The 27,249-nt window shown below is 40.7% G+C and overlaps 1 protein-coding gene and 1 long non-coding RNA gene across 2 annotated transcripts in view; one reads left to right on the top strand and one right to left on the bottom strand.

Moving 5' to 3' along the window:
- Positions 1 to 348: 348 nt before the first annotated feature.
- Positions 349 to 24,584, bottom strand: LOC122989125. The gene is made up of 4 exons (XR_006404957.1): positions 24,267 to 24,584; positions 23,999 to 24,095; positions 20,382 to 20,475; positions 349 to 4,469 (listed from the first exon to the last, which is right to left on the bottom strand). It is a non-coding gene; the product is annotated as an uncharacterized LOC122989125 (long non-coding RNA).
- A 141-nt stretch (positions 24,585 to 24,725) lies between these two features.
- Positions 24,726 to 27,249, top strand: part of tshz3b (teashirt zinc finger homeobox 3b) — a 43,818-nt gene continuing 41,294 nt past the window's right edge. Inside the window, exons 1-2 of the mRNA XM_044361742.1 lie at positions 24,726 to 25,085; positions 25,538 to 26,044. Coding sequence (XP_044217677.1) covers positions 26,005 to 26,044 — 40 coding nt within the window. The 5' untranslated portion in view covers positions 24,726 to 25,085; positions 25,538 to 26,004. The remainder of the gene's footprint in view (positions 25,086 to 25,537; positions 26,045 to 27,249) is intronic.

Below are 27,249 nucleotides of genomic sequence, written 5' to 3'. Positions count from 1 at the left end.
TCCCCTCTTTCTGCTACAATAACCGGAAACTTTTGGTATTCATGTAAAACACACACACACATAACATACTGAAACCTCCTCCGGTTTGTCTGTGCACATACTACGCACCTAAGGCGGTATGATCTGAAGCATGTACGACATATTTTACATGGGTTATTCTTCGTCTTTTTTTTTGAGTAAATTTAACATTTTATTTAGGTACTGATTCACGCTGCTTTTATGGGAACATAAAAAGATGACAAACATCTGTACACATGGGAAGGAGCTATCATGTACAGTACTGTAGTTGCTGCAGTGAACATACAAATGACAAGACACACTTTGCATATAAAATCTGCATTTGTTTATTAATTTTTCCCCCCCAAAATACTCCAGACAATTATTTGATCACTACAAGACACAGCAAAATCTGATTCACTTTTTCCCCTTCTCATATACGACCATTAGCTTTCCTGCAGACTAAAAGCACAGCATTACCTCCTTTCTCACCCACTCCTTTGACAGACAGGCTTGAGGTCCAGCCTTATAATATGTCTGTTACAAGCAGGACGGCAACCATACACAGGTCAGTAATGCTGCTGAGAGAGGCACACATTATACTGCATACACATACCCATGGATCCATAGTACATGCATGTACATACAGAACAGTATATACATGATAGCCTACACACACACAGTGACAAACACACACACCTAAAAGTGCTTCCCTATTGTATATTTTATCTTGCATGGAAGATGGAATCAAACCTAAACTGTGACTTTAGAATTATAAGACTGTGAGTGGTTTAGAGATATTGAGGTTTAACATCTTTCACATCCTTTTTTCCTGGTCAAAATAACAGTGACCTTTAAGCTACACTAAATACAAAATATTTCAATCCTATCACATTATTATTATTCTTTTATAACAGGTGTATTGCTGTTAGAAACTCCTTATACTGAAAAACACATTCTCTGCTAATTAGTCTCTACTGGATCTGCTGAGCCATGATTTCCTTCACAAAAGTAGACAGTTTAGTTTTATTTTGTTTTAATATACATCAGCAATGTAATATTTACTAAAAGGAGCTATGATATGATATATATTGGCTCAGACAATTCAGCTAAATGTTTTAATCAGACACTAAAACAGTTGGTCACATGAACCAAGATTTGAACTGTGAAATTATTACGTTTCTGTAAAAGTAAAATTGATAGCAATGCAAAAAAAAAGTCATTTGAGTTTCTCTACTCATTTTTGCTGATGATTTCTGTCCTTGTTCTGTGATCTCTTCTGTTTGCTGTTCTTCTATTTTCTGCTTACAGATTTGCATCTACTTTTGGCCTGGACAAGCTCAGGTCTTCACTGTCAGTGTCTGAGCTCTGAATGTGGTCACTATTGTCATTTTGTGTCTGCTGCAGCGGACGAGTTATAAGCAGACACAAACTCAGTTAGGAGCACTGTTGAGCAGAATGTTCTGTTTGATTTTTATGACGTCTGCAGTTCAGAACAAAAACGGTATTATATCATAAATCTTTTTATTATATTAGCAAAATGTCACATTACACAAAAGTACATTTTATAATTACAAACATTTATTTAATTTTTATAAAAGAAATGCAGCAACACATAAAAACTATTCAGCACTCCACAGACCCCAAAGCCTTAAAACTCTTAATATGTGTAAATTGTATAATTGTCTGAGCTGCTGAACCTTTTTTTTTCTTTTCTCTTCTTTCATTATATAATTTATTTACCCTGTAAGCCTTGATATATATGACTATTGATGTTTATTATTGTTAGGTTGTTGGATAAATTAAATACATTTCATTACATTTCATTTACAACAACAGATCTTTGTTACTGGAATAAAAAGAAACAATGTCTGAGCAAACAACAGTACAAGTAATAATATCCAGATAATCTGAATAATCATTTTGATATTTCTGCAATTTGCTTTTTGCAATTACTTGACTAGAATGTTACAATTCCCCATTATTTGCATTTAGAACTACCCATGTTACTGAATTATGGTGTTTTGCACAGCGTTTTCACATTATAGTATGTTAGGCCATGCAATAGTGTTTGTTTATGTTATTATGGTATTTAAGGGTCAGAAGAGGAGACGGAGCTCCTCATTAGGTTGAGACTTCTGACTGTGAAGGCAAGTGCATTCCATTTACATCTCTCGCTCCTCCCTCGCCCACTTTCCCTCTGCTCTCCAAGTGGCCTCCATGCAACGTATGCTGTTATGTCATACCGAGGGCTGAGGGGAAGTGGAACTACTAATGAAATGTAACCATTGACTTATTGACCCATAGATTTGCCTTTCAACTTCCTGTCTATACCGGAAGTGGGTTGGTGTATGGTTTGCATCTGCTGCTTGTGATCACGTTTCTTAGCATTTTAGCTAAATCTGACCGGTTTTCCAATAGGAAGTACAGTGTTAGGGACTGCTATAGCTGGAAGAAAATGAGATTTTTTTCCATGAGAGAGTTATCGACCCCTATTTATATAATGGCACTAATTAGCTAAATCTTAGCTAAACTAATTAGAACTAAATCAGTTCTGCCACACAGCTCCGGGATCAGCTGGTCATGTTACTGTTATAATAGTTATGGTGACTGGTCACAATTTGTTGGTATTCGTGTTTTTCTAATGTGTATATAGTCAAATTGTGTGTTAATAAAATTAATTTTATTCTAAACACAGTGCACAGTGGACTCATTTGGTTTTAGTTAAGCTTAGCATCGCACTGTGCAGAATTTTCATATGGATCTAATATGGATGCATATCAGAAAGCTCTATGATCAAACCAAACCTTTTCCACACTTGTTTTAAGTAATCTCTGAATGTGGTTCAATAAATCAGATAGAACAACACCAGTTCCTCATCCCATGGATTTATTATCATGGAACAAAAGCTGACAATTCAAAATTATATCATTAATGAAATATATATATATATATATATATATATATATATATATATATATATATATGTGTGTGTGTGTGTGTGTGTGTGTGTGTGTGTGTGTGCTAATCATCAGTTAGGCCTAGTTTTTTCACCATCAAGATACTGCTGCAACTCAAAGTAAGTTAGCTGAGGCAGTTTTAAACTAGTTAACACTAAAGGTAACACTGCACCAAAGATTGTCTTTTTAATGCAATATCTGTGACGGATGGTGGCGTCCTCATGAATTTGTAGTGTCTTCCTACCTCATAGTAAGCTATATGAACTAATCGGGAATGAGACATTTTACTCGTGTTTACTGTGCTTTAACTATGGCCGCAACAACTGGAAATCGAACAAATGTCAGGTCACATGAGGTCAATACAACAAGTTATAGATTGACTTTGGAAATAGAATTTTTTCTTTTTTCAGACTATTGAGCCATAAAACTAAAAATAAACCTACACAAAATGTTACAACTAGTCAGAGTAGTGTCATGTGAATACCTAATTTTTATCAGTCAGATAGAATCTTATAATTCTAAGTTCATGAAATTGCTTTAACAAAGTTAAATTTCACTCAGTCATGTTTCAGGTTCATTGCCCTCTTCTAAGCAGCTTAGCTGGCCCACTGCTGAAAGTACTTTACACATACTGAGACTAGCTGATGATTCCAAGACAAAGCGATGTGATCTCATACTGTATTGGTTTATATCTCTTCAGGCTATTTCATAGGTGAAAGCCAATCTGTCTACAATTCTTGTCACATGGCCCTCTCTTTGCCAAGAAAAGAAATCCTTCACATTCTGCCCACCGTCTGAATAGCGTCACTCTCTCCTTCCCTCGTCCTCTGTCCTGTATTCCTTTCTCTCCCTGTTTTTCCCCCCCTTCCTTTCTTCACCTCTTCTACCCCTGCCGTCTTTCATTTAAATATTTCATCCACTTGTCTTGCGGCTTCTGCAGCTTGCCAAGTGTCATCTAGATCCCAGGGCCCGACACTAAAGTGGAGCACGGAAGTCATTTTTAGAGGCGCGTGTGTGAGAGAGAGAAAGAGAAAGACAGAAAGAGGAAAGGAAGGGGTGGGATGAGTAGGAGAAGCAGCTCGGCTGGGGTCTGAGACGTCGGGTGGTGATAAGAAGTGAAAAGGTGGAAAAGACATGGGAGTGATAACTAATGTACTTCCTGTGTACTTCCTCTTCTCCCCTGTCAACCCCTCCTGCTGCCAACACGCCCCCCGCCCTCCCGTTTCCTTCAGCCTAAAAGACATAACTGATGTGTGATGTATTTTGTGTGTGTGCGTGTGTGTGAGAGAGTGTGTGTGAATCTGGGGTGATCTGACGTGTGATGTAAAGGAGTCGGTCTGTGCGTGAATGTGAGGATGTAAATTTATGTGTCTGTCGGACAAACTGATGGCTTATGTGGAGTGCAAATATGTGTGTGTGTGTGTGTGTGTGTGTATGGTCTTTCATACCCTGGCAGATTGTTGGCTACAGTTGAGGTCAACAACATGAGATCTTGCAAATCTCCGCTTCAACCTGCAGAAACAAAGAAGAAGAAGAAGAAGAAGAGACAAGGAGAGATGAGATTGCGATCATGGAGCAGCAATCTGAGTCGTCCTTTTGTCCTCATAGTAACACCGACTCTTGTTGTAGTTTAGATCGTGACTGTGAAAACACGACGACAAACACGGTTTGGCTTTTAACACGTTTCTCCCTGTGTTGTCAGGTAGCTGGGCCCACTGATGTGCGCTGCCTGCCGCTACAACACCATAAAACATCGTATAATACATCGGGAGCGGCAAAATCACATCTTTATTTTCCCGCAGAGAGGATCACCTCATCCCAAGTGTAAATGAAAGTCGTGCTTCTGTCGCCATAGCGTAGGTTGGCCGGGTGAGCTCACAGTGTTTTATAAATAGAAAAAAGATATGAAGGGAAAGAGAGAGAGAGAGAGGTTTAATAGAGCCATGGTGTCCACTTGATTGCAGTAATACAGTAGCTATTTATATGACCAATATATTAAGTGTAAGGGCAGTGTGCACATTATTTTTCACATGCTTTTAAGCAGAGTTTCAACTCCTGCCATTTTAGCTTGTAAAATTATTTGTCAGGCTAAAAACACATTTTCATGACAGCTTCTATATTTATTTAGAACTTTCTACAAATAGAACCACATCCAGGAGCAATTATCAGACATGACAATTTACCCTTGTGTGGTATTCCCTTTTTGTCTATTTGGCATATTTTCCAATATAGAAATAGAAATTACACATAAATACATTTTTTTTTGTAATATTAGCAAAGATATATATAATTTTTTTACTTACATTTTCTAGAGAGGATAACAAGTGCCTTAGCTAACTGCATGCCAAAACATCCAGCAAGTTGTGAAAGATGACAAATGGCTACTGTATTGTTTTTCACGGCAGCTCTAGCAGGAGAGCAGCTTTAGTGACTTTAGGACAGAAACTGTGTGACATTATGATCCACTATGATCTCTGGCTTAAAGTGCTCCTTGTCACTGATCTCTCCACCTCTTTGCAGCGCACTTATGAATGTCACATTTTTGTTCCTGCCATCAACAGCTTCCATCTGAGGAGATCTTGTCCAAGGCTGTACGGTGTGAAAAAGTCATCACAGGCATAGTTGTGGCCATGTACGGAAGCCCTGTGTCATGTCCAACAGGTGTGAGTCTGTGTGTGTCTGTATTTGTGTGAGAGTTTGATACTCGGAGATTTAAGAGGAAGTGAAAAAAATAAATCCACTAGTCTGCTGGCAATAACAAACTGAGATTAAACTTTGCAGGTCAAACTGACCTGGTAAACACCAGATACGTAGTACACAATACAAGTACAAGTACATATTTTTTTTCCGGGGTAGATCATGTTTCCTCAGAAAAAAACAAAAAAACAAAAAGGTTGTGTTACTTGATTTTTTTTACAGGAAATAAGGCAAAGCCATGGATTTTCAATATAAAGAACCAGTTCCAGGTATGCTTTCTCTTTTTAGGAAAAATTTAAATGGGGTCATTTTGACAAATACTGTCAAAAATAAATAAATAAAAAAGTCTAGGAGATAAGCAAAACAAAAACATGTAATGTTATTTCTTTTCAGACTTTCTTTAACCTTTTTTTGTTTCTTTGTTTTTTTTCAAGCCTCAAAACGTATTCAGGTGAAGCAGTCTGATATTAATTCAATTGTTCACAACTCAAAGACATGCCCCCTGTGAAGGGTTGCAAGACGTTTTATTAAGGGTTCACAAGCAAAATAGTTTGAGAACAACTATATTAGTGCATATTTATTAAATGCATTAAAATTTTAACTGTGAGTGCCTCAAATTCAATATTTTTATTCCAAACCCTATCATGTATAAGGGCTTTTTTTCTCCACCATGGTTGTATGGGACATCAGAAGCTCTCCTGTCACCATTCTAACTCATTCATTTAGTTTTACAGTATAATTTGCTGACAATCATTAATTTGGAGGGCAGGATTTTGTAAAATAATAAATAATATGATAATATCATCATAACTGATTTGAGTTCACCCAAACTCATGAAACCACAATATTGAAATGTGAAAATTCAAATAGTTTCAGAATATTTAAGAATACATAACAAAGTAAAAATGTGAATGAGTAGAAATCCAGTGAAGTCCATCTTTGGTTTCATTTGATGAGAAATTACTTCATCACTTTTACAAAATCACTAAATAAGCTGACTTTTTCTTGACTGGAAAAAAAAACCCTGACCTCAGCCCAGTAGAAGCTAATTTTACAGTTCCATGCAGATCACACAGTCATGATGACACTTTACATGATGGGAAATGCACCGAAGAAACAGTGTTTGTTGATCTTCAGGCCATATGTGAACTAACAGAGTAGTACAAGGAAAAGAAGTCTTTTTAAAAAGTGCCTCTAACTTAAATATAACACACCAGAAACATTGCGGCTCATCTTATGGGTTTCAATCTTTAAGTCTCTTTTCATTTGCCTCACACACACACACAGCCTCACACAATAACCGACCAGTGTGTGTATCTGTGTGTATGAGGTTTTTGTTCCGCTTGCCAGGCTGCTCACTGACCCCCCATATGTGTGTTTGACCTTTCAACTCCCTGCTTCCCCCTCAGGAGAAAGGCCCTGCTCTCTGATGCACCTTCGTACATCTACACACACACACACACACACACACACACACACACACACACACACACTGATCCATCCTTTGAGTGTGTGGATTTAGCCTCGCAGGGCCAACTCTGGTCAGGCTTGTGGTCATCCACAGTAACAGATAAAAGGATATATCACTTCCTCAATCCCTAAAACCGTAAGTGCGGCTGCTGGACACACATACACGCACACACACACACACACACACACACTGAGCTCCTGAGTCCTCCTTAGCACTTGATCCTCTCTCTGGGAGGTTGACACTTCAGAGAGAAAGCCTTCGCAAACTCCCATGGACTACACACTCACATTCACAAACACACACATATATATACTCAGACCCTTCACGGAACGTACATCCCTATGACAATCCTAAACCTCCGAGGCCTCATGGTGATCTGCTGGTCAGCATCTGTTTACTGTCAAGGATGCTGCTTCCTATTTTCACAACCATCAGTCATCGCTGGCACCGATGAAAATCCACATCTCAGCATTTGAGGTGCTGGGGACACATCGAGAAAATCAACAATCCTGCGTGTCACTAAATATCCTAAAGCTACGACTGCTCCCTCTCTGCAGAAGTGGAAAATCATTTGAGCATATTGACCTCTTCTCTCGCCTCCCCCGAGGTAGGGCAGTTCGCCGGCCGTTTCAAGCCCCGGCAGTGGAGCGCTAATTCAGGCAGGCGTGCGGCATACATGTTGGGTGACGTGGATGTCAACTCTGCTAGCATCTCAGCGCGGCCCAAGGGCACCTGACCGCCAGTTTGTAAGAGAGAAACTGCGGCCACTGCACCCTGGGGTGCCCACATTTAACACAGTATCCTATCTACTGTACGTGCAGAGGCGTGGACAAGCATACGGATGTTGGTTCACCCTGAGGTCAGTGAGAGTTTATTTTGGGGGGGTGGAGGAGGGAGAGGGGGGTGCACAGACAGTCCACACACACACACACACACACACACACAGGCATAAACACACAGTTAATGTGCATAAAAGCTTATTTTAACAGACAGATGTTTCTCTTCTGGCATAATTGTATGCAAGATTGGGGGAATTTTATTATGTCTCATATCTCCTGCAATTATGTTTACATACTAAGAAGTTGATTTTACAAATAAAGATGGGTGACAAATCAAAGGAAAACTCAGGGTCTCAGTAAGGTTTAAAGCTCTCTGGCAAGTCTCAAGAACTCTACTGGAAGGATGAATCAGATATTCCCTCATTTGGTGCTTTGATGATGGTGGTGGATTGCACTGTCTAACACATCACTCCACAATGTCCCATTGGTATTCTAATGGGTTGAGATCTAGTGACTATGAAGAACAATAGCAAAAGACTGCAGTGGCAGCATCTGCATTTGGTGTTCCTCCACTTTTTCACTTGCTTCTTTTTCTTCACCTGCGTGTTTTGGAAACACAATTCCTGTCTGGATTATATTCACTGACCAGGACATGTGCATCCTTATACTGTACTGTATAAACGTGCTCCCTGCACTCTATAGATGCTCACTGAATCACTGAATATACTGTATATAGACTACAGACTCAATCTTAATGTGAATCCCAGGTTGAGCCACAACATATGTCTTCTTACAATATCGACTCATAACAACTAAAGGTTAGACTATTTTATAGCTAAGTTTAAGCACTCACAACGCTGGGTTAAAGTTTAGAAAAGATCATGGTCTGGGTTAAATATTGAAAAAGCTGACGGTGACTTTAAGGGTTATGGTTGGGGTTAACCCTAAGGCACAAGACACATGTTTACTAAATTAACATTAAACCAAAACCAATATCTTTTGCTTTTACCAAAATGCTTCTGTTGAAAACAACCTAAAAACCTAACCACACACTGGACTGAGGATGCAAAGCCCAGTTTTTGGTTTTACAGTCCTGACCATCGTCTACCATAATCACCTCCTTGTTGCTTTTGGTACAAAAATGTAGCACTTACTTCATTGAGAAAGAAAACAAAACAACAAAAACATTGCCACATGGTTAGGGAAGGATTGTGGATTTGGTTAAATATTAAAAAAGTAAAATGTGTCCTTCACATCAATGTTGACTTTTTCAATATTTAATCAAAACCACAATCTTTCCCTAACCTTAACCAGTTTCCGAAGCATAATAGAGTTAATCATGCTTTAGTTGCCATGGAGCTGATATTGTAGGAAAACAAAATAAATACACTGACAGTGAACATTTTGCAGACACGTTCACAATATAAATGTTTCCTCATTACGCTGATAAAAATGTAATACTCCAAAACATATTTTCTAATGCAAATTAGTTGCATATGAAGAGTTTTTCAGATTCACACTCTCAACCAAAAAAACCTGACCCTAAATGTAGACCTGTGCATACTCTGCCACGACCTATGAGTAATTCTAATTCAGCACTTTAATCTAGTTTCAAATACAAGAAAGCAGACCCTCATTATCAACACACAGTTCTTTTTCTCACATAGAAACTCAACATATGTATACAGAACCAAACGTCCCTTGTGTCACATCAGGACCTCTCATAACTGAGACGGCATTGGTGTTGTCACAGAGGACAAATGTGTGCTCATTTTCTCTCCCTCCACTTCACTCTCTCTGTATCTCTCTGCCACCATTAAGTTCATCTGTCTCTCCATCCATTTAGCAGGTATCCTATAAGGGGTAGCGCTGGGGTGGAAGTGGGTGTGTGGAGGAGGGAGGCCTCGGCGTAACAGCAGGGAGAATGTCATCGTAAGATAAACACCGGGTGCAGCTGAAGTGGCTTTGGGTTCCGCGTGACAAGAGCATCGGCGTGTGATTTGTATCCGCTGGAGCTCTCAGTGTGGAGTGGCTCCCACGCACTTGCTATATATCCTGAAATATACAGCATTTGACTTCTGAGTGTCTCTGGAACCCAGTGCTATGTTTGCTATGTATGTCCAACAATATCACAATATACAGTATCATAGTGTAGCCGCTAATGGTAGCAAGTTAGCATGAGCCGGGGTTGTTATTGTTTCACCTGATCCATCTCAACCATTCAGAAAGTAGTCATCTTTTCATTTGTCTGTTGTGTATAACATTACAAGCAGAGTTCTGCTACCTGACCTGCAGTTGTGTAAGAGTTCACTCCTGGACAAAGGTTGGGCTGTAAATGTAATTTATTAACATATTTTTCCTTCTCTCTCTCTGTCTGTGCAGTCATCTGCATCCATTTACGTCACGTGTTTCAGGTCCAACTCATAATTCCAAGTGGGAACATGCTAAGAAATAGCCATTGCATTAGCTTGATGAGCTAATAGTCCGTAATGGCTGAAATAAAGTGGTCAAGTTCAGGTCTCAAATTTTCAGTTGGGTTGGGTCTTAAAGACATGGTTGCAGGTTGGATTTGGATCTTAGTTTTAGGCCTGTGCACAGTTCTACATGGGAATTGTCTATAGCATTGCAGAAGTTCAGATAAGTTTCCAGGTAAACACAACCTCAAGCTGGACTTGATGTGAAGGTAATATGCATGGTGTTTAAGCACCGTGGGACAGCCTATTTGAGAATGGCATCAGAGTTTTACTACATAGCCCACTGTAACTAGATGCTCACATAATTGGCAGCAAAACGTTCTCTTTCATGTTTCAAAATGAATCTAGTGATGATAAATTGATGTTACAATACTACCATTGAATGATTCACAAAAAAGATCCCGAACCATCTACACACCGTCAACCCTTTCTGAAATGGTTCTTTTAAACATTTCAAACATTCTTTGGTTAAGTAGTAATTTAACATGTAGAAAATGTGCAAGATTAAAGTTATTAAAACACACTGAAAAAGAACCAAGTGTGTTCCACAAAAACAGTCTTGTTACTTATTTAAAGGATTTCATTTATTCTTATGGGCTTTTAATACAGATCCATTATGTGAATCATTAACATTATTTTGCTATATTCCAATGCTAAGTGGCCTGAGTGACTGCTAATTGCAATCTGCAGTCTGTCTACTTCATAAAACACCTGGTGTTAAAAAAAACAAAACTGTATCAGTTTTGCTTCAAGAGTTACATATTTGAAAATGTAACCAATTGGAAAGGGGGTTGCTGAGGAGAATGTTTCTGAAAGATGAGAACATACTGTAGTAAAATTCTTAAAATTTTGTAAATGAAAAAAAAAGTATACTCAATATATGTGCACATCTTGGACACATCTAGAACAATTTAGGACATAAATCATTATATTTGTCAAGAAGGAATTTTTAAATAAAACCTACCAATGTAGTATCTGCAGGCAGGAGTCGCACCAGATGTATGTTTTCACTAATTTTGCCTTCAGGTAAATATGTTTTAAAGAAAGAGATGCCAATACAACTCTACCACCCTTTATGCACCCTGGTGTCACTTCTCATTTTATTTTACCCCGCCTTCATTCCTTCATTGCATTCCCTGTTGCATCGTCCAATTTTCTCTTTTATTTGCTTTTAATGATGCTGTCTCTGTCTCTCTCTCTCTCTCTCTTTTTACTGTCTTCTTTCTTCATGGAAGTGATTGGTGTGTCTAAACGAGGAGGGAGGTATGGTTGGGAGAGGCCCCATCATCTTCATGTTGAATATAATTAATAAAAGCAGCCTGTTCCAATTTAAGAGGCTGATTAATGCAACAGATACATCACAGCATGGAGCAGACCATCTCTCTCTCTCTCTCTCTATCTCTCTCTCTCCCTCTTTCTCTCTGTTCATGAAGGGATAGAGAAAGAGAGCATGGCATTATTAGGTTATGACAGAATGTACTTATAATAAATCTTGGTAGATGAAGACAGAATTGTTTTGTGATTTTCAAGTACTTGCAGCTGCAATTACAAATACCGACCACTAGTTCAATCTTTGTCTCTATGCTGATGATGCAAGCATTTACTGTCATGCTACACACCTCAAATCAGCATTTAACATTATCTTTTTTCCAAATGACACTTGATGTAAATACCAAAAGAAAGAATGGTGTAATTTCAACAGCATTAAAATATTGTATAAACTTGTAAAAGGCTATAAAATCCTACAACTATTATATTGTATATTCAGACCAAATATTCTGTCATCTTTTGACATGTCTTATCACTTTTTACTGTTAATACATTTCAATACAAACTTTGTTACAGTAAAAATGTATGTATGTATGTATGTATGTTTAAAGAGGGTACACAGACATCCTTTATAGAGTTTATTTCAATGCATCCCATGAAATTTTAAACAGAACATTCATTGACAAAAACTTATTACAAAATTTATTGTTAGCACTGGGTCATCAAAATAAAAGAGTGACTAAATTGATATTCTTAATGTTTTTATGCATTCTTGAAACATTTTTTCTGTACTATGCTATTATAATTTATTTATAATTGAAATATTCTATCAATCAATCAAGTTTACTTGTCACATGTGATCATGTAAGTTACAATCACAGTGAAATGTAATTCTGCCAATTTATGATGGGGGGGTGGAGGGGTCTTGGGGAGTGACCTCATTTATGTTCCTAGTCCCTAGTTCCCCATCAGGAAGTCAAGAGTGAGGTGTTTAATCCCAGATCCTTGAGATTTGTGATGAACCTGGAGGGATCTATGGTGTTGAATGCTGAACTGTAGTCAATGAACAGCAATCTCACATAGTTCCCTTTCTTGTCTAAGTGAGGTAGGGTGGTATGGAGAACGTGTGCTATGGCGTCTCCCGTTGATCAGTTGGGATGGTGGGCAAACTGTAGTGGGTCCAGTGTGCTGAGTAGTGAGGAGCAGATGTAATCCTTTACCAGCTGTCCAAAGCACTTCATCACTTCTCACTACAGTGAGTGCCACTGTGCGGTAGTCAGGCAGGCTGGTCTTGTTTTCTTGAGCACAGGAATGATGGTGAACTTCTTGAAGCACGTGGGTATGACAGACTGAGCCAGAGACAGATTGAATATCATTGTGAACACCGGCACTAATTGGTCTGCACATAGTCTGAGGACCCACCCACTGATACCGTCTGGTCCTGCTGCTTTCTGGGTGTTCACACGCTTGAAAGCCCTCCTAACGTCATACTCAGAAAAGATGATAGGTGTGAAAGGTGCATCCACCCATCCGTTAACCTCTGCTTCAGCTGTTTTTGCTTGCTGGCTGCCAATGATATCAAAGCAAGCATAAAAGTTGTTAAGTTCACTTGCTAGAGATCTGAGATTGCCCTCCTGGAATTGTAGTTCCACTTTCTTCCCGTAGTCCCTTTTCACCTCCTTTATTACTCTTCTTACATTGTAGGCGGCTGCTTTATAATTGCCCAGGTTTCCAGTGCGTGTGTTTATGACATCCCGGATGGTTCTGGTAATCCATGGTTTCTGGTTGTGGAATGTAATTTAATTGTAGTTTTAGATACGGTTGCTTCTGTTGTTTCACAAATTAAATCCACCACAGACTCAGTGAATCCATTGATGTCATCGGTGACGTCTACAGTGGTGTCCTGGAACGTGCTCCAGACTGCGTCATGTAGTTCAGACTGTAGGGTGGCCTCTGATTGGCCTGACCATTTCCTGACCTCTTGTGTCAAGTCAGGCATAACCTTTTTAAGTTTAGCCAGATTGAAGTCTCCAGCTACAATGAGCACAGTATCAGGATTACTGATCTGTGAGCAGTTCAAGTCTTTGCAAAGATCCGACAGCAGCCTCGTACTCACCTGGGGTAGGCTGTAGACCACTGTGATAATGATTGATGTTAATTCCCTCGGTTGGAGGTGCGGTCTGCATTTGATTGACAATAACTCCAGATCATGTGTGCAGGAATGGAATAGCATTTTAATATTCCCACTGTCACATCAATCCTTGTTCACCATAAACCACATGCCTCCTACTTTTTTCTTGCCAGAGTCCTGTGTTCTGTCGGATCGATATACAGAAAAAGAGTCATCTGGTTGAATGGCGCTGTCTGATATTCCAGGATTTAGGCAAATGTTGGTGAAACATAGGACTGTACTTTGGCTAGCAGGATGCTTGGCAGAGAAGATCCATTTGGCCAAGATTGTAGCCAGTGCTTAATCCCTCCACGTTTACCTCAGTGTTTCCTCTGATGATGAGATAGATGCAGAGATGGACGCAGAGATGGTCTTGCTTGTCTATGTGGTCGGGATCTTAGCTGGTGTTTATCCCCTACACCTTTTCCTCGATGTTTACTCCGATGTTTACATTTGAAAACCTTGACCGGCCAAGTAGCCATAGTCGGCAGGAGGGGAGTTTACAAAGTGGTGAGTTGAGCATTTCCTTATCCTGATGAGTGACTTGTAGTCATATGTTACCATTTCGTCCAATATTATTTACAAAAAGTACAACTAATATTGTAAAAATAAATGTAAAGAGTATAAATTTAGGTGAGCTAACAGAGAGGCGACTGGATAGGTCTGCGTCTTCTAGAATGATTTCATTTAAAATCAATGAAATAAATATATTGATCTTCCCTGAAAGAATAAGACTTGTGCAATTATTATATTTTTATCTTATTGTTGACAAATCCCATTAAAAGAACCGAAACCAACAATGAATAGATTGAACAAGTATTTCCCGTGTAGCCAAAGTTTAATATATCTTATTTCTCTGTCCATAAAGCACCATTGTTATCCAAACACTATTTAAAACTCATCAGTGACTCACTCTGTTGCCCAGCGTGACATGTTCATATATTACAATACACATGGGTACTGTAGTTTATTTTGAGTCAGTGTCACTTACACCATCCTGGCATCCTGAATACTCATTAACACGTATTAATCCGCAGCTGAAAATAGTCCTTGCTCCTCATACCTACAGCTGTGTTATGAAATGTCTCCGCCTTTTTTTCATTAAATGAAACTGTATATTTTATTTACCTTTTTTGGGTTTGGGGGATGAGTGCAACAAACATGGTAGAGAAACTGTCATGTATTGAGAGTAACACATTGTTAGTAGGGATTTCAGTTTTGGTTAATTTTGATTTTAGTAGATCAACATCCATTAACCGGTAACTAACTGGTTAATTTTTAAGAAAAGCTGTAATGTAGCTTTCATTTGTGAGAACAGTCCAGCAGTCGGTGGTCAGAGCTAGCTTGTCTGCCCTGGTTAGTTTGATTTTTAGCTCATCCGTCTGTACCTCAAAGTGTTTTCAACGCGTGTAGTCACAGCAGCTCTCGATGTAATAACGTACTTGGATTTGAGGTACCAAACTAGCTCTTTCAATCACTTGCCCTCTACCACACTGATTGGCAGCATGGATCTGCCACGTCTCTTTGTATCTGCGGGTTGGTGCTCCTGTCAATGTTGAGCCTCCATGTGAGACACGTCAGTTGGTAAATGTGTGCTTTTATAACTTATTTTGGGGCTGCGCTCACTCTGTCCCGCAAAGTACCGAAATTTGGTACCAATTGATCTGACACGAGAAACCTGAAGTAACGAATTCAGCACCCAACCCTAGTATGTAAATTAACCTATAGACCAACATGCATAACCGGTCAAAAGTATTCTCGGCGGTTAACCGTTAATTGGTACCACCAAGACATCCCTAATTGTTGGTTTTGATCTTTTCATGGCATTTATTGATGATAAGAAAATATATACTATCTTGGTGTAATTTTTGCATGTCTGACCAAGTGAAATTCCTTTCTATGATTACGTTATATTTGAATTTGAACTATGAATTTGGAAGCACTAAAACACTTTGAAATTTGTTTACTTACTAAATTTTCACTTGCTGTGATGTGTACAAAGCTGTTTATGTGCAACTTCTATTGGTGTTCTTTCATGGTCCTACTTGGCAAATAAATCTCTTTTGGTCTGCCCATTTAAGAGCTAATTAATCAAGTGTAACTAACATTTAAACTACTACTTCTGCTGCTGTCACAACCACATCTACTGCACCACCAACAATAACAGGAAAAATAACTAACTGATAAAAAAAAAAAAGGACAGTGTTATATTCGAGTTTTGCCTATAAACTTTATATCTGTACTGTCTAGGTAGAGAGATGTTATCGTAGAGTGTAAAAGGTAAAAATACTTATCCCTGTAACTTGCAACATTGTACGTCTTATAAATAAGATTAAGGAAAACAGGTAACAGATTTTTTTTTTAACTTAAAGAGGAACTTCCTGGAGCTCTCAAAGGAGTCCTGGTGGTCCCTGGACCTGACTTTGAGAAACCACTATTTTACAACAGTGTAACCAATGAAGTACAGTAATGGAGTGTAGTGGCCTGAAGTGTAGCTATGAAGTCTTCCCTAATGACTCTAGCACATGTGTGTCTGGCTTTCAGCCCTCTCATTAACGTCACTGGACACTGTATACTCCATGGCTGTGTATGTGTGTGTGTGTGTGAGAGAGAAAGAGAGAGACGTTGCTGTTTGCCAATATAGCAAGGCTTAGAGTGCTCCGGTGATCTCATCTCCTCTTTAGTTTGCTCACCCTGTGGCTGTGTGTATGTATGTGTGTGTGTGTGTGTATGTGTGTGTTTGCGTGCACACACTCACCTACAGAACTCAATGCGTACTACATGTTAAAGAGCACACATCGTATACAGGTGAGGGATGTCTTTCATTCTCCTGCAGCAGGAAAAATGTAATCATATATATCAAATAATCTTCACCTCTTTTCTAGAATCCGGCTTCCTTTTTTCTTCATTTTTCACTCAGGAGTAAATGTTTAGTAAATGTTTCTTTCTCATTTTTGTTTCAGTTACAGATGTTGCAGCTCTGGTATATGAATAAGCGAGACCCGTGTGTGTGTGTGTGTGTGTGTGTGTGTGTGTGTTTGTGTGTGTGTGTGTGGTAAACAGGGTGGTTTGCTCTGTGGAAGGAGGAATTTCCCCCAGCAGTCCCCATCAGTAATAGTGCCTGTAATGAGCTGCAGCTGTCAGCATGGTTTCCGCACACACATACACACAAAACACACACACGTACACAGGGTAAGGAGGAAGTAGTGACTCACTCAGCGGTGCGCCGTCACACTGTACGCTGATAAACAGTGTAACTCATCAGACTTGCATCAGACATTAGACACAAACATTTCCTCAGAAATACCTTCTCCTCCTAAATATATCCGTCTGTGAATTTACTTTACAGTTGCCTTTTTATGACTTGTCGTATAAGTAAACACACACTAATTGTGCGTCTGACTTACAGTGAAATAGAAAATAAATTTACCAAGGTTTTTTCCTCCACGTTATTCCATTGATTGTTCTTCTAATGCTCGGTATATATGAAACATATGTCGAAAAAAGCATTTAAATGTTTAATCGCTCTCTTTTCTCTTCCTGTTAAAAAAACAATTTTGATGACTCATCCTGCATTCAACCAACACACACATGAATTTATCCAATCAAATCACACTATAAGGCAACTAAGAGTCATACTGTAATAGTAGGGCAGTATCACGGGTACGAGGTGTGTGTTCAGCTGACAAAAAATCTGTTTTCCAAAAGTGCATGGTTGTGGCCTAATTTATTCATTTCCCTCTCATTCTCCACCTCCTGATCTCACAGCACGGATGAGGGAGTGTTGCTGCTGGTGGAGGCCAACAGTCCTCTACAGCTCTGGATCGCTGCGGTTCTCCAGAGACTCTGCACTGGCTCAGTCACACCCAGCGATCCAATCAAATCCCTGAATGCTATGATCAAATCCCTCTCGGAGACGCATCACATTACAGAAGCTTAAGATGCTCTAAATGCCATTTTACTGTGCCTTTAAAGGCAATAATGAGTTCGACTGTTCCACATTTACCTGCGAGACATTTTCACAACAAAAACAATACCTGCATTTAACTGACATTTTATCTTGTAATGCTGTTTGCAGGATGTGATTTTAATGAAATTAGCACAATAATGCAATCAGGACACTGATGTTTTGATTTTACAATTATTACTGTAATAGAGACCAGTCATACGCCATCACATGTCTTTTCTTTATATGATCCAGCTGTTCATTTGGTATTGTAGCTCAGGGTTGTTCGGTTTTTGAATCACTTCTATTTTAATCACATTTAGAACAGTTTATGCTATCATATAAAGCACTCAGTTGCAATATTGTCTCATTGGTGATGGTTGCATACAATACATACTACATATTCAGGCTATGCTAATGAAGCATCAGTCGTGACCGCTGGTCCTCCCCTCCAGTTTATCGGCGCTGACCTACCAGGCTCCCCAACAAGTTATTCCTCTAATTTGACTTCTTCCCTTAAAAGCATAAATCACTACCCACAGCCACCCGCAGAATGTAGAGAAAAGTAATAAAAGCAGCACCTCATACCGGCCCAGCTGAGCCGCAGCTTTGTGTTTTGACTGGCCCAGCCCTCGGTGACCTCTGCCAATTTTTATCTCATTTCACTCTAACTTTGTAGATCAGACTTTAATTTTGAAGTGCGGACCTCGGGACAGTGATGAATAGGCTACATCAAGGAGGGCTTAAATTACCCCTCTCCCTGGTGGCAACACTGACCGCAAGGAGAGGTGTGTGCATGCATGCGTGTGGGTCTGTGTTGGGTGTGTGTGTGTGTGTGTGTGTGTGTGTGTGTGTGTGGTGACCTAGTAACAGCAGACAGAGAAAGAAAGAGGGCTGGTCAGCACTTGCCCTCTCAACCCTGCTAGCTCCGCAGCACACCCAACGAGGCAGGAGGGAGCGAGGACACTGGGGAGGGAGTGAGAGAGAGAGAGAGAAAGAGAGAGAGAGAGCATCCACTCTATCTTTTTCAGCTTCCCCTGTCAATGCGTTGTCTTGTTTTTGGTGGGAGTTTGTAACTTTTAAGGTTATTTGAGGAGAGTCTCACCCTGGCCTCCTTTTTCTTCCCTCTCTTCATGCAAATTGGTGGCTTTTCTTTTTTGGTGAATACCACCACCAGCGGTCTGTGTTAGGGAAGGCAAGTTTTGGAGGTCATTCAGATATCGACGAAACCTTAACACTACATAATAAAACAGTCAGTCTCAAATTGAAGCGGGCTAGGCAGCAGGGTTTGGCCAACAGCCACAGGCACGGCCTAAGGCTGGGAGGAAGAAAATCAAAAACATGGTGACAAAAAGCAGATTTCTGGGAGGGGGAAAAAAGAACAACTTTGAAAACTAAAGTAGGGTGTGTGAGGCTTGTAGTCTTCTCTTTAAAGCCTGACATTAACTGGAGCTTGGAGTTTTAAATTAGCTTCATCTTCCAACAGAGAGATCATTCCTTTTCTTTCCAATAAAAATCAACTTTGTTCAAGATTTCTTTTTTTTTTACTTAAGTGGCGTTTTCCTGATACAGACAAAGAGCTTATTGTTTCAGGTAAATGTATTTATCTCATAGAATATACCCTACATCAATATGTTTTTAACATGTTTTCAAGTGTTTTAGGTAAAAAAAAAAATGAAAAGATTTCCAGAATCAAAAAGTCAAAATCAGAGTAAATTATTTGTAAAGATGAACATTATTCCCATGAAATCTTCTTTTCTAAACTGTAAATGCAAGCCAGTTTGCTGACCTGCACAACTCTTAATCACCTTTTTATATATTTATCATCCATTGTCCCACTTTGTGCCCTGAAATGTTTGATCATGACGAGCCCAGATAACAGGATTCAGACACTGTGCAATAGTTTAGGGTTTAGGTTACATACAGTGTATTATACTATTTCTTCCTTTTTTTATTTCCATGCGTTTATTCCAAGCTGCTCTGTGGACTGTCCCTCCCCCTGGCTCTTTATCCACTCTGCTAGAAACCAGTGTGCCGTGAAGCCGGTGCGCCACGCCGACTATCCGCTATGGTGATCATCGTAGGACAAGAAGAAAAAGGAGGAGAAAAAACGAGGGAATCACGGATGGTGTAGAGTGGTGGAGCTCAGAGATAAATCACAGTGGTTGTGCACTAAACCTCCTCCTGTTTCTGCTGAACCGAACGCATCTATTTGCGTTTTGAGGAGGGGGCGGAAATTCACTAAAGCCTAATCTGGACTGGGACAAAGTCCCTGCAGCTAATAGAATATGGCATGAGAACTTTAAAACGCGCTTTTACTGCTTACATTTTTGGAGGAAAGTGTATCACTGAAACCTGTGTATTTGTTCGTGATGCATCTATGTGAAAAAAATAAAAATAAATAAAAAAAATACCACCTTAAAAAGCACGGGTGCTGAATGTGTGTGTGCGCGCGCCTACGTGCGTGCACGCGCGAGACCGCGCATGGATGGGGTCTCCAAGTAACTTCAGACGTTTTTTTTTGTTTGTTTTTGTTTTTTTGTTTGTTTTACTTTATCATGACTGCCTATTACAAAATAATAACAATATTAATAGGACAGGATCCAGTTTGGACTCACCCAGTGAAGAGCGCTTTTGGAGCTCCGGTTTGTGCGTGAAGACAGCAGCGGCAGAAGGCAGATGCGAGGTCCCGACTCCCTTACTACAGCTCCCCTTTCACCACACACACACGCACACACACACACACACACACACGCACACACACACATGGACATACACACACACACACACGCACACACATACACACATCACCCGGGATACAAAGTTAACACCGGAATAAAAACCTGACCTTTATGCGTAAAACAGAAGTTTTCACACACTAAAGGGGGGGATGGCTCTGCTGTGAAGCCTGTAGGAGTCTAGACTGGTGTGTGCTCACACTGATCCTTGCGCTTTAAGCTCAATTTGTCTGTTTAATTGTTGATGGAATCAGTATAAATAATTGTTTCTTAATAACTTCGTCATTTGTACAAACAATTTCCTCACATCCTTAAATACGGTCTATGACTGGAAGTGGACAAAAACACTCAAATATGACTCATCCACGCGGCTGTCATAATATAACCGTGCGAGTCCGCCTTTATGTCCGCGTCCTGTAATTCCAGCGAACTAGTTTAATGTGTCACCACAGATTTATCCCTCCGCATGATGTGCTTATATTGTTTACAGAGGGAAGAAGTAAATCTGTTCATATCATCAGTGCGACTTGAATATCACAGTTGTGAGCAACCAAAGGCGAGTGAGTTCAATTAAATTAGTTTTAATATCAGTGAAGGCATGAAAACGTACCAGCACGAACACTGTGATATTTATCACACAGTATAGGCCAACAAGTAAAAATGAATGTCTGGATTATTTTTGTTTTGCAGCAGTTTAGTTGATACAAATAGAGCAGTGGAACAATTATAACACTCTGAACAATTGTGGAAGATGATTCGTTTATTTTATTTTAAAATCACTTATCCGTTATGATGAATTTGAAATTTAAAAGAGGAAACTGCTTCCTGCTCAAAAACTGCCGTTCGTAAACAACATAAAGTTTTATCTTCTGTTTCACAGTCATGATAAAGTTCAAATAATTTGCCGATCAGAGAATAGATCAGTAAATGAACATGTGTACAGTAAAGTGACTAATCTGAACCCAGAGCTAAACTCCCCCCCCCAAAAAAAACAAATTCCAAAAAAACATACGAACCTCCAGCTAAAAAGTTTAATACATAGATGAATTTGGCATCTTTTTATTACATAACGCATAAATATGCATAAATCTCCACGTGAAACATATTGAGTTACGTTTTGTAACACAGCTCTGTTTTTCCTCAGTGCATTGCATCTTTAAATGCATCACTTTCACAACATTCAAATGTTTTGGAAAGTTTTTTTTATTTGACCGTTTTAATATCATCGAGATGAATACTCAGTCTGCCTCTCTCTTTTTATCTTTCTCTCTCTCGCTCTCTCTCTCTCTCTCTCTGTCCCTCTCTCTCTCTCCGTCTCGCTCTCTCTCTCTCTCTCTCACACACACACACACACACACACACATACACAGGCACACACACACACACACACACACACACAATGCACGTCCATGATTATAAAATCTTAGATAAAACTATGGAGAACTAACGTTAATCTGAAACAGAATAATTTTTTTCTAATTCAAACTACAATTTTTACTTTGTTTCCGTTTTAACATTAATTGCTGAACATGCATAAGTAAAAATATTGCATGAAATAATGATGAAAAGAGACATTTATCTTTGTAAATAAAGTACACCGAATTAACTATAAATGACGTCGATAAAAAGCTATTTACTGGCTTTGTATTGTTAGAGGAATATGCACACAGCTGCTTTCAAGAGTCATAATTATAGACGAGACTCAACAGTACTTTGGCGTCGAGATTTTATTTCAGAGATCGACAGTCAAAGAGGATTCACAACTCCTAAAACTACGCAGCTACCGTCAGTACTGTCAGTTGCGAGTTAAATGCCAAAAATTAGTCAGAAAAGCGCATATTGGATACATTCTATCCAAACACATCTGGCAGACAATGAGCTGTGAAGTTTTCCTACCTAAACCCAGTTCACCGCCACACTGGTATAAATCATCAGGACCTGAATTCGCAGTGCACATCAGAGTGAAGAGTGTCTAACCGCTGTGAGAGGTAGAAACATAAGACTTTAAGAAGGAGAAAGACTTACTTTGTGACAATTCTGTGATAATAAGTTTTGTGTGCGTGATATGTATGATGGTTACTGCATATAAATCAAAGCTCCCCCCTCACTCCCACTCTCTCTCTCTTTCTTTCTCTCTCTATCTCTCTCTCTCTCTCTCTCTCTCTCTCTCTCTCTCTCTCTCTCTCTCTCTCTCTCTCTTGGATATAGTCCTATAAGGTAAGCGTAGTGGGTCATGTCTGTATCCCATTAATGTGCCCGGTTCAAAACACCTCCAGTCAAGATTTGTTAAAAGGAGAGTTGGAAAAAGAACAAGAAAAGATAGACTAATATCTCTCCAGATGTGCTACACAAATTAATAATAAAAACATGCTTAGGCCTATAATGATATGTCATTAAAATAAAATTTTAAAAAACAGTTTAATATCTTAGAGATATTAAATAATAAATAGATGTTTTTGTATTTGGTGTATAGAATATCTTTGTCAATTTCAGTTAATTAATAACATAATAAATGCTATGAATATTATAAAATGATTTCTGCATTTACCTGGGCACATTAGCTGGAAAACATTCCTTTTATTAAGCAGATATGTTTCTTGTCCCTTTTCTCAAAATACATAATTATTTTGCAAGTAAATTTATTTTCATCCAAGCGCAAATCACTGAAAAACCAGCTGAGTGTGACATGAAATATTTGTTTGAAATCTTTTATGTCGAGGAGGTAAAAGTGTCTCCATGTCTCAAAAGTCGGCGACTTTACGCAAATTGTTTTTTGTTGTTTTTTTGTTTTTTGTTTTTTTTTTTTGGTTGTTGTTGTTTGTTTGTTTGTTTCGGTTATTGTAAGCATTTTGGTAAGTAAGGTAACATAGTGGCGCCATGAGAAGCAAAAAGCACTCGGACTCCTATTTGGGAATGAGAATGCCAAACAAAAACGCACGGAGCTCGCTGACGAGCTTTAAAGCAGACTGTGTCAGTCAGACTGAGAGGAGAGCCCTCCATCGCCCGCGAACGCGCGCGTGTTGTGTGTGTTTGCGTGCGTGCAGGAGTGTTATGTTTGAGTGTACACTATGGGGTGGGAGGGGGTATTGTAGTATCGCAAGGAATGTGCGCACGGCAGCTGTGTGTGTGTGTGTGACACTGATGGATGCGCCAATGGAAAGACGGACAGATGCTTGGGCGGATCTAACGGCATGCAGTGGTGGAGCGGCACACAGTCGCGGCGAGATTAGGGCGAAAACATCCTCGATCGGCGGAGAGTCACCAATCACCAATCCTTCCACCGAACCCGGTGCACGGAACAGGAACGGACAGACTCCCCGGTTCACCCAAGGAGCGGCACGGGGAGACAGATTGAGGAGATCTGATTCCCTCGGCGGATCCGACGAAGAAAGCTGTTTCTCCGGCTATTGACGAGCGTGAGAGACGAGGCGCAGCAGCACCACATCTGGCGCAGAGGAAGACAGGAGGAGAGAGAAAGACAGCCTTTGGCAACTCACCCTTATTGCCCTCCCTTGTTATTCCATTCCCTCTTCAAGAATCCTTTATCCTTTGTTTTCACCACCGTGAAGCCTCGCGTTCCACCCTGAGGATTGCCTGAAAATACAGGAGCATATTTTTTTTATCCACTTCACCAACTCAGTTGAATCCAAAAAAACTTTTGTTCCTCACTGAAAGGTTAAAACACTGCCAGAAAACAGGAGCAACGGCATCTCCAGAAAATATTTGAACAACCTACATCTCGACTAAGGAGTATTTTGAGCTTACCTGTGAAGAAAAAAAGTACTTTATTCCGCTCAGTGCCAATAAAAGGGACAGGCTTGGTGAGGATTTTGCGCCTCTCCGGTCACTTGAAGCGCAGGGAGGAGAGCGGAGCGCAGTGTTGGGAGACACGTCTGATTCGCTGCGTGGCTGATTTAAATAGCTCCTATCAGGCCACGTAAAGAAAAAAAAGGGGAGAAAAGTACCATCAGCGGCCAAGAAAGTGTTTGGCAGTAGGCGCTAGAGCTCGGCTGATCCGTGCGCTCCAGTCAGCCTGCATGCATGGGAGCACCCTGAGCCCGTCCCCTCCTCCTCCTCCTCCTCATGTACATTATTACAACAAGGGAGACCCAATCAAGCACGTATCTCATCGATTCACGCACACACACACACACACACACACACACACACGCACACACGCAGTTACACTAGACGCGCACGCGCGCACGTGCACGCGCGCACGTGCATACGCATACATACTGACTGACTGACTTGCCCTCAGCGGATTTTTCAAAGCGCTCTCGGACTAAATAACGTAGCCGCGCCAGGCAGGGCAGCGTGCGGGCGACCAGTCCCGGCCGTCACCTCCTCTTCCTCCTCCTCCTCTTTTCTCCTCCGCTGTCGGTCCTGAGAATAACAAACTGAAAAAAGCTGCATGTGGCTTTTTTCCTCCTCGCCACCGACAGGACTTGCCAGAAGGCGAATGGATTTTTATGATATGGTTTCAGGCACGTTTCAGCTGGTCCACCTCTTGGCTTTGAATTGTGCGTGATTACCAGGAGGGAGAAGCCTCATGGATAGCGCGGCGGAGGATCAGCCTGTAAAGTAAGTATGCATTTCCGTTCAGATCGCGCTGTCAGCCCTCGTGTGCTTGTGAATGATACTGTATATGCGTGTTTTTGTTAGGCTACCATGTGTCCGCATGCCTGCTCCTCTCCCTTAGATCCATCTGCAATATGAATGACATTACGCACATTTCAAGCCATTACCTAAAGCTTTTGATTACCCTGCTGGCTTGGAATAAACGGGACTAGAATAAGGCAGTGAATGACAGAAAGGGAGTGAGAGGGGTAAGAGAGACACAGAGAGAGGGGGGAGATAGAGAGAGAGAGAGGGGGAGAGAGAGAGAGAGACAGGGAGCTACGTGACGCCTATCAGCGGCGGAGAGGTTGAACCGTAGAGGAGGCGCAGGGCTTCAGTTGTGTCAGCTCTTGATGTGTTGTCCCCTTGTTTGCGGACTTTTGACTGACGCGATCATTTGGCTTTATCCCTTCAAGCTTGCCTGTTGCAGCCTCCGACGCCAAGTAAAGAGGATCACACGGAGGCACAAGGAGCTTCTTTTTACCTCCCTTCTCTGTTTTTCTACCGCGGAGCCACTCTGTTCCTGCTCCCACCGCGTCCATCCAAGTCGGAGCGGGCGAGAGAGCGAGCCACCGACCGACAGAGAGAGCAGCAGACCGGGGGAGTCACGCCGGTTCCCCCCCCCCGCCCCCCCCTTTTACCCCACCTCTCTTTTTTATTATCTTCGCATCTACTGGCTCTTTCTCCTCTGATTTCTTTTTTTTTTTGTGTTCGAAAACTGCACACCCCCCTCCCTCCTTACACACACCCGCCCCGATCTATGTGGGAGCCCTGAAAGCTCACCCAGGGGGGAAAACTGTGTATCAAAGCTCCGCGGATCCCCCAGGCAGCCTCGGATCACCGGGGCCAGAGAAGAACTCCCTGCCGGGCCCCCGAAGCCGACATGCCGCGGAGGAAGCAGCAAGCGCCTCGGCGCGCCTCAGGTACGCACTGGCTTTGGTTTGCATGCTATTTACCCCTCTCTCTCTCTTTCTCTCTCTCTCTCTCTCACTCTGTTTGTGCACCCCCACACCCCCCACCCCACACCCCCCCCAACACACACACACACACACACACACCTCCCCGCCTTCCTCATTCAGTTACTTTTCATTGAGATTTCTCTCAGTAACATTTATGTAACTGCAACAGCATCTTTTGTTGTACAGAATCAGGGAAGGGACAAACATGTAGCACATGTGTACAAGTTTCACAGCTCCAACACAACTCCTGTCCTTTCATACTACACATCCTATCATTTCTGTCATAATAATTCCCATGATAATCAGCTGATGTGCAGTATCAACCACTGTTATAACGCCTCATCAGGGATTTTTTGGAATTCCAAAGATCTTAGTGAATCACTTTCGATTTTAAACTGCTGGTAGGAAAAAAGCAAGACATTTTAAAGATGTGACTTCAGGTTCTGTAAAACTGTAATGGAGATTTTTCACAGATGTTTCACAATTTTCTGACATTCTATAGACAAAACAGTCAATCGATAACTCAAGAAAATGACTGTAATCATAACTTGTTACTGAAAATAATTATTAGTTGCAGCTGTATTTTCATACTCGCACCCTATGAAAAGGGGGGTTTGGGCGTTTACAGGTGTGACCCGGCGGTTACAGCGACCAGCTTATCGTCTGACAAAAAGGTCACAGGTCGGTTTTCCCGGTGCCACTGCATGTGTCCTGAAGAGAGTCAGTGTCAGAGCGTTCGATGTGAAAAGCCTTCTTCGCTCTCCTCCTTCACATTCTTCGTTTTTTCTCTCCTCGTCTGAGGGAACTTGATCTTTCTCTCGCTTTACCTCTTTTTACTCCTTCACTGCGCCTCCTCCTCCTCCTCCTCCTCCTCTTCTGCTTGTAGATATTGACTGTGGAATTAAGGATCTATACTGGAGAGGATTGTTGGAGCCCTAGGGTCAGCTGACTGTCACGGAGGCCTTTGATGCTTGCTGATTTCTTTTGGGGGAAGTAGGCTCGACTCTAAAACATCCCGATAAATCACAGGAAGTTTACTTTTTTAGCCACTTTAGTTCTACGTCATCAGTGTCTTTTTTGTCTCTTTTCTTTCTTTCATTCTGTTCTCAGTGAAACATCATTCTAATATCTCTGATATAGTGTGTTTGATGGCCTGCCAGTGATACTAT

This window comes from Thunnus albacares, chromosome 1 (assembly GCF_914725855.1).
Source record: "Thunnus albacares chromosome 1, fThuAlb1.1, whole genome shotgun sequence".
Taxonomy (NCBI): Eukaryota; Metazoa; Chordata; class Actinopteri; order Scombriformes; family Scombridae; genus Thunnus; species Thunnus albacares.
This window is presented reverse-complemented; position numbering and strand designations above follow the sequence as displayed.